This window comes from Onychomys torridus, chromosome 23 (assembly GCF_903995425.1).
Source record: "Onychomys torridus chromosome 23, mOncTor1.1, whole genome shotgun sequence".
Classification (NCBI taxonomy): Eukaryota; Metazoa; Chordata; class Mammalia; order Rodentia; family Cricetidae; genus Onychomys; species Onychomys torridus.
In genome coordinates, this window is record NC_050465.1 from 8,629,977 (window position 1) to 8,637,897 (window position 7,921).

Genomic DNA, 7,921 nt, shown 5'->3' on the forward strand with positions numbered 1-7,921 from the left:
CGCCATGAAAGCCCTCCTGTGAAAGCTGGCTCAGCCCCACACTGCCGGTTAGCTTTTGGGCCAGAAGCTGCCAGCATTCCTAAAGAGAAAGACCCCCTGGGGCCAAGGCTTGATTAAGGCCGTCTGACTGCAAAGCCCAATTTTATGCAGTGGTGTTAGCAGAGCCCTAGACCGCAATCCGGTCTTGGCAGAGAGAAAGACTTCCAGAAAAGGGACTTCTAGAACAGGGTTGCAGAGAGAATGCACTGGAGTGCCCATCTAGAGCCACATTGAGAGGCTGGGTACCAATGTGGCCTGGGCCGTGAGTGACGGGAAGAGCTGCAGGTGGTGATGCTGGGCCAAAACACATGAGGTGTTGAAATTTTGTTTATATTCATAAATGTATACATGGACACAAAGATCAAGAAGCTATATTTCCACAGTTTGTCATAAACGTCCACCAGGCACAGTGCCACAAGCGCCTCATCACAAGACTCGGGGCTGAGGCAGGAAAATCACTGCAAGTTGGAGGTTAGCCTGGATCACAGAGACCTTGCATCTTCTCAACCCCCAACCCTTCCCAAGTTACTCAAAAAGAATGTTTTCATAATATGCTAACATTCATTAAGAAAACCTAGTTAACATTAGCTTTTTAATTTTTGGTGAATCGGTAAACTTAGCAGATTCCACAGATCTGATGGTTGGAAACTGATCTCAGGCCAATTTGCTTTCAGCAGATTAGCGGCTTGCATTGCCAAAATGGGTATCTGCAAACATGCAGGTGCCCACTGAACCACTGCTGCTGCTGTGGAACTCAGTGAATCACTGGCTGGGAATGAGGCCTTTCCTACTACAACTGTTAAGACTGAGAAGTTAGCAAAGAAAATCACTTGAAATCGCACATTAGACCCAAGTTTGATATTTGGAAGCAATGGCAGGAAAAGTGAGATTCTAAAAGGACTCTCCCTCTGTTGTCTGTAAGGTGATTCTAGAGTCTCACAAAACTGGAAGACAGACAGGACTAGGTGCCACTAATGATGCTTACCCAGCACTTGGCCCTACCTGGCTCAAAACTGTCATCAGAGAAAAGCACATGAACATAAATGGCATGTACTAAGTGAACAATTCCATTGTTTAAGGTGTGGTGTGGTGTGTGTGTGTGTGTGTGTGTGTGTGTGTGTGTGTGTGTGTGTGTTTTCACTTGTTTTAGCTCTTTGACCTTAAATAACTTAAGATTAACTAAATGATGGGTAAAATGACATCAGCACATATGAAGCCATACCAAGGCATGCTTTTTGGGTCCACCCCAGAGTTTCTCATTTCACAGATCTTCAGCAGGCCTAGGAACCAGCACCTGTAGGCAGTTCCCACATGCTTCTGCTGCTGCTGCTGGAATGTGGTCCACACTCAGGACTAGTGAGTGGTATGAAGTGCAGGTGGGGCCTCAAAATCCAGGCTGAAAGGGGAACATCAAAACAGTTCTAAGTGCATGCTGTCTTGTGTGTTCTCTCAGGGGCTTAAACATTTTGCCTCCAGCCTCCAGTAAGAATGTTTAAGACAGCAACACACTATGCCAAGACCCCTTTTATACTATGGAAAAACAAAGTTCAGAAAAGGTTTATAAAGAGTTCATCCACAGAGGAAAGAGATGGCTTAGTGGTTAAGAGCACTGACTGGTGAACCAGGTTCAATTCCCAGGCTGTCCTGTGTCCAATCATGCCAGGATTTAAAAAAAAAGAGAGAGAGAGAGTTCATCCACTACATACATACACCCAATTATTTAGTGGTCTGTAGTCTGTTCTTTTCTCTATTTTTATTGGAAAAAAAATGCTGGTCATGACCTATGAAACTGATTTATCCTCTCACATTAATGTTCAATCAGCACAACTTGCCAGAGTCAGGACTCACCTCCAGAAAAGCCCAGCTTCAAAAAGTATATTCCAGCTACCCAGAGGAGAAACAGCCCAGAGGTAAACAGACTTGGTAAACAACTCATGAGCTCAGTGGAGCTGAGCATGAGATAGCAGGCCAGAGGCCTTGGAACAACGTCTACCTCAAATTCCCTCTCGGGAGGCACAAGAAGCAGTCTCAGGATAGGACTCAAAGTTATGTTTGAGTCAGTGCTTCCAAACTCCACCAGTGGCTCAGTTTCTCCCAGCCCCACAGCCTTTGCCCAAAGCTGTCTTCAGTGCTGGCCACCGGATAGGACAGAAAAAAACCCTCCTCGTTCCCATTTGCCCAATCCCACCCCTGGGGCCATATGTGGTGTGTAGGTGGACTTCCTCTGTCCTGCCAGCCAGCTCCCCAAATAACCAGAGACTTGTTATTAATTATAAATGCTTGGCCAATAAACTTGTTACTAACTAGCTCTTACAACTTAAATTAACCCATATTTCCTATCTACACTCTACCATATGGCAGTACCTTTTTCCAGCATAGCATGTTCATCATCTGCGTCCTCTGCATCTGGCTGGTGACCCTGCCCTTCTTCATCCCCGTGCTCTCTTCTTGGTGCTCTTTTTGTCTGCAAGTCCTGCCTATCCTCTACTTGCCTAGCTATTGGCCATTTAGCCTCTTAGTAAACAGATCAGAAGGCGCTTTGGCAAAGACACGTCTTCATAGTGTACAAAAACATTATTTCATCAGTGCTGGTTTGAATAAGAATGGTCCCTACAGACTCCCGTGGGTGAATGCTTGATCGCCAGTTAATGGAACTGTTTGGAAAGGATAAGGAAGTGTGGCATTGTTGGGGGAGGTGTCACTGGGGATGGGACCTGCTCTTTCAAAAGCCCTCCACACTCCCAGTGAGCTTCCTCCTCCCCACCCCACCCCCCATGATTTTTGTGACCCTCTCTCTGCCCGTGAGTTTTGTCTCAAAACATAAGCTCTCAGCTACTGTTTCAGAGCCGTGTCTGCCTGCCTGCTCCATGCTCTCCTCCGTGATGGCCATGGACTCCTCTATCGTCTGTGACTCTGAGCCCCAAATTAAATGTTTTATTTTGTAAGTTGCCTTGGTCATGGTTTCTTAGCACAGCAATAGAAAAAGAAAAGTAACTAAGCCACCATCACAGGGTGTGAGGCTTCCCTGAAAGAGGGGAGCATCTGGAGCTTACTCATGGAGCTGGGGATAGAGGAATGAATGTACACCTGAGTGAGTGGCTCCTATAAATCGAGGGAGTCGAATCAGTAGAAGAAAAAAAAACTACACTTAGCTGAAGATTACACAAGGCTGATTGGACAATTAGAACACTGAGACTGTGTAGAGAGCTGGAAAGTTACAAATCCAGAGTTAACGATTGTGGGCTCTCTTTAACCCTAACGACCATTCATTGCCCACAGCTGGTTCTCACAATAGCCAGCATTCCTCCAGAACACGTGAAGGCAGTTCTCCTCTACCAAAGAAACCGTTTTCTTAGCACTGTCAGAAGGGACAAATGGCTGTCTGGCTCCTGGTAGTAAACCAAAGCTCATGCTGGCCTCTAGGCTCCCTCAGTATCGATCACAAGTACCTGTTATACATTTTAGACTCCATGCTGGCATCTGGCTCTTCTCATGCTGTCCCTTACCCCAAACTTCTCCAGCTATGGGCTTCCCTCCCCACAGCATCGCATTGTCCTTATAACCCTGCTATTTCAGATATGCTCCCTCTCGTCTTCCTCTCCTGCTCTCCCTTTGTCTCCTCTCAAGTCCAGCCTGCTGGCCATGTTCAGTCTACTACTTTCTCTCTCTGCTCCAGACTCTTCCAGATGTCTCTGGCTGTACTCTCCCTCACATCTACAATAAAAACTTTCTGCTGGGCAGTGGTGGCACACATCTTCAATCCCAGTACTTGGGAAGCACAGGCAGGCAGATCTCTGTGAGTTCAAAGCCAGCCTGGTTTACAGAGCGAGTTCCAGGACAGTCAAGGCTACACAGAGAGACCCTGTCTCAAAAAAACCAAATAAATAAGTAAAAGTAAAAACCTTCTGCTTAATCATACCTTGGAGTCATATCCTCAGTTTACAAACTAACAGTCTGTGACTATTTGGTAAAAACTATTTGGACTGTATTAATAGACTAGCTTCCTCCAACCCCAAAACTAAGAAATGTCATCAGAGAGCTATCTAAAACCTATACCAGATTGCCCCCACTTTGCTGTAACCCACTTACCTGATGTTTCCATCAATGTATTTGAAAAATGTCATTTTGCTCTATAGCTATAAACATTAGTGAAACTTTCTACACTGGAACAAGCTATTCCGGGCAATCTCTCATGGCCACTCATATTTAACTCATTCTCTTTGAGGTTGGAACTGTTTTCTGACCACACATTGTTTTCCTGTCCCTGCAAAGTCGAGTCTGCTTCTTCCTTAGGGGGTCAAAACACTGAGACAGCTGCTGGTAAGGTCTCCTCTGCCTGGACTGGCAGCTAGGCTGAGCTGGCTGCAGTATTTGACTGTTTAGCACCAGAGGAGGTCCAGGGTACAGTCACGGCCTGGGAGTCACCAACACCCAGTAGCAGCGAGAGAGCGGCCCATTTTTATCCTTTTTGTCAAGATTATTAAAGAAATTATTATTACGGAGGTGGGGGTGTTAAGGAGTAACGGAAATCAACTTCTGGTTGAAAATCTTAAACATGGAAATGAAACCAAAAGTCTTCATTATTTTAACAAAATTGAAACTGAAATTAACTGTGTATAGCTGTGAGATGCTGGTGCCTCAAAAGACTACTCCTCTAAAATTCTGGACATCAGAAAAAGTTGACTCTCAGACACTAAGTACCTCTATTTCTAATTTTAAAAAGTATTTTGTGAGCGCTTGTATATACAAGGGCACTCACGTGCAGGGCAGAAGAAAACTTGCAAGAGTCGGTTCTCGCCTTCCAACTATGTGGGTCCCAGGAATAGAACTCAGGCCATCAAGCTTGGCAGCAGGTGCCTTCAGCCACTGCGCCATCTCCATGGCCTCACTAAATAATTCTAAATAAGCTTGGGGAAGTCATTGTTATTGACTCAAACAACTTATTAGTAAGGGAAAAAAAAAAAACATGAACTCATAGTGGTAGTTTTATTGCATATGAACCATGTTTTACAAAGGACACGTCGGGAGTGCCAAGGGGCACTTTACTAGAAAGCATTTAACCAAAGGAAATAAAGCCGCCACTGTGGCCCTCTGGGTTCCCTCCAGACCAACAGTGCAGGCCCCGCCCACTGTCAATTCAGCCAACGCCGAGCCGAGGCTCCGCCCCACGCCCTGGTGAGGTCGCCGCCTAGCGGCCAGAGAGCAAGGACTCCGCAACCCGCGGCCCTCTGCGGACCCCTAGGGTCGTTGGGGCCATGGGCACGTCCGAGGTGGCACCGCCAGCGTTCGCGCGCGTCGCCCCCGCGCTCTTCATCGGGAGTGCGCGAGCCGCCAGTGCGACGGAGCTGCTGGTGCGCGCGGGCATCACTCTGTGCGTCAACGTCTCCCGCCAGCAGCCCGGGCCGCGCGCACCCGGAGTGGCCGAGCTGCGCGTACCCGTGTTCGACGACCCGGCCGAAGACCTGCTGACGCACCTGGAGCCCACCTGTGCCGCCATGGAGGCGGCGGTGCGCGACGGCGGCTCCTGCCTCGTGTACTGCAAGAACGGCCGCAGCCGCTCAGCCGCCGTCTGCACCGCCTACCTCATGCGGCACCGCGGCCACAGCCTGGAGCGCGCATTCCAGGTCCGAGCTTCCAGGGGCGGGCCTTCCGGGGCGGGCCCCCACATAGAGAGCGGCTCTTCCGGGGCGGGCCCCGCCCTTCACCCCGGGGCGGAGCCTCGGCGCTCTGGACTCTCCGTCCGGTCCCTCTCATTGCAGCTCTCTTGGTTACAGGTGGTGAAGACCGCTCGCCCGGTAGCCGAGCCCAATCTGGGTTTCTGGGCTCAGCTGCAGAAGTACGAACAGACCCTCCAAGCCCAGGCCCTTCTGCCCCGGGACCCCGCCGATCCCGAGTAAGCCGCATCGTTCTGCTGCTGGGTCGCCAAGCGTGTACCCTGAAAGAAGGTGTTCCTTCCCTCCTCTTTTCAATCGGCAGCTGGCCTCGGGTGCTGCCCCCTCTTGATGGCAGTCTACTGAGGAGGGACTTCGTTTATTCATCAGGCTTTGGGCAGATCCAAACCAGCGACGTTTTAGGTAGAGAAAATGCGTAAAGGATTTGTAAGAGCCTGGGGAGCCCATGACAGTCGATAGGGAGTGACAGACCAGAGTCCTGGCTTGCTGCCTCCTCCAAGGGAATGGCAGGCAGGCAGAACCTTTTCGTGCCTCCTGGTTTTCTTTCTGGTCCCTTCTGAGACCTGAGCTTAGTCCTGGGCCCGCCATCTTTAGTCTTAACAGCTGCTATGCCACGGGAGGGAGGCATCCGCCCACCACCATCACCTTACTTAACCTGTGTCAATACCGTTATGCCCTGCGCACCATCCTCCCCAGCTGGCAGGCAGGCCCATCGGATGCCATCTTGTGTTGCTCTTCTAGTTCAGACACAGCAACTCTTAGACGTCCTGTTTCTTTCAGAGCCCCGGGAAGTTAGTCACAGTTTAAAGAAATGATGAAGAGCAAAGACAAACCTGGGCTCTGTGTGTGAATTACAGATGTGTGGCCACTGGTCAATTTGCAAGTAAATATGAATTAGTGAATAAAGTCCCAGAGTTGGTATGTATGGCTTCCCTTCTCCACTTCTCCCTGCTCATGGTCTCTGGGGCCAGGGTAGGCCGTCATCAGACTGCTCCTTGCTCCAGCTTCCTCTTGAAGGTCATGGTCCGTCACCACCCGACAGAATAGCCCCGTTCTGCCCCTGAAGAGACTAAAGGGTTTGGTCATATCTGCCTCTATGCAGTGAGACACACTTGGGTCCCCAGGTGGAGGGTTCTCCCTGAGAATGAAGAAGGACGCCTTCTCACTTAACAGAACCCAAAGTTGGGGGGCCATGAGGCACACGGTCCATGATCACGGCACTGGGGCGCTAGTAAGCGCCACCCTCCCCAGCTGCCCCCGCACTTCAAGCCCTTCAGTGGTCACTGACTCGAAATGCTCACTTCACGTTGTGGGGAACACCTAGCCCTACAGGTGTGGTCAAACTGGCATTGTCCATCCCAGGCCCGCTGCACCAGCTGGCCAATCTGACCGCTGGGCTTCCTGCACCAGGTCCCTTCTGTTCCCCTCAACCACTGAGGCTGCAGTGGCTTGCAGAGGTCAGGGCTCCGGGCCCAGGTGCCCCCACCCCCCCCCCCCCCCCCAGCGTGTGCAGCCCATCCCTGTTCACAACACATTCCAAGAGGCCGCTGCCCTCCCGTTAGGGCAGGGCATACCGCCTGACCTGCTGACTGGGCTAGAGTCAAGTCACCAAAGATGCCAGGGACATATGCCCAGGTCAGGTTGAAGGGTATCTGTGGAGTGTATCGGGTACTTTTTACCCCACCCGCTCAGTTCTGGGAGCTGGTCAACTGCAGCTTTGGCCTGGTCCAGCTCTCAAACCTCTGCCCTGGGGACTACAGGACCCTCCTCCACACACTTTTCTCCTGGGGCCGGGGATGTAACACTGACTGTAACCACAAGGGGGCACTTGAGTAGCTTATCAGTGTTAGGGGGACAGGTTCTTTGGCTCCACCCTGCAAAATGTCCTGTTGGTCTCGAAAGAACTGTTAGGTCCTTATGTAAATATGTGGTGGAGGCACACCCACCACACTTGTAGAATAGCTGGATCAAGGCTGCCCCACATCGCCCCCTTCTGTTTGCAAAAGGGAGTATCACCAGAACAGGACAGGTACAACCCCAACTTCTGGGGGTACAATTTGAGAGACAGGGATGGGAGAACCCTACAATCTACATCAAGAAGGACAAAAGGAACCCAGGCCTACAGGACAGTGCAATTGAATTGAGAATGCCTTCTTAGACAATCTGGTGGACGGGCCACTGGACACCAGAAAGCGGCAAAAAGACTCCAG

The 7,921-nt window shown here is 50.3% G+C and overlaps 1 protein-coding gene across 1 annotated transcript; it reads left to right on the forward strand.

The window, feature by feature from the left end:
* Positions 1-5,192: 5,192 nt before the first annotated feature.
* Positions 5,193-6,632, forward strand: Dusp28 (dual specificity phosphatase 28). Its single transcript, XM_036173067.1, has 2 exons — positions 5,193-5,663; positions 5,814-6,632. The coding sequence occupies exons 1-2, from the start codon at positions 5,295-5,297 to the stop codon at positions 5,934-5,936; spliced, it is 492 nt and encodes a 163-aa protein (XP_036028960.1). The 5' UTR covers positions 5,193-5,294; the 3' UTR covers positions 5,937-6,632.
* The last annotated feature ends 1,289 nt before the right edge of the window (positions 6,633-7,921 follow it).

Excerpts from the sequence above, each read along its gene's own strand:
- Dusp28 (XM_036173067.1), top strand. The coding sequence starts at position 5,295 with ATGGGCACGTCCGAGGTGGCACCGCCAGCGTTCGCGCGCGTCGCCCCC. Across the intron at positions 5,664-5,813 it reads GCCTGGAGCGCGCATTCCAG|GTGGTGAAGACCGCTCGCCC; the intron begins GTCCGAGCTTCC and ends TCTTGGTTACAG.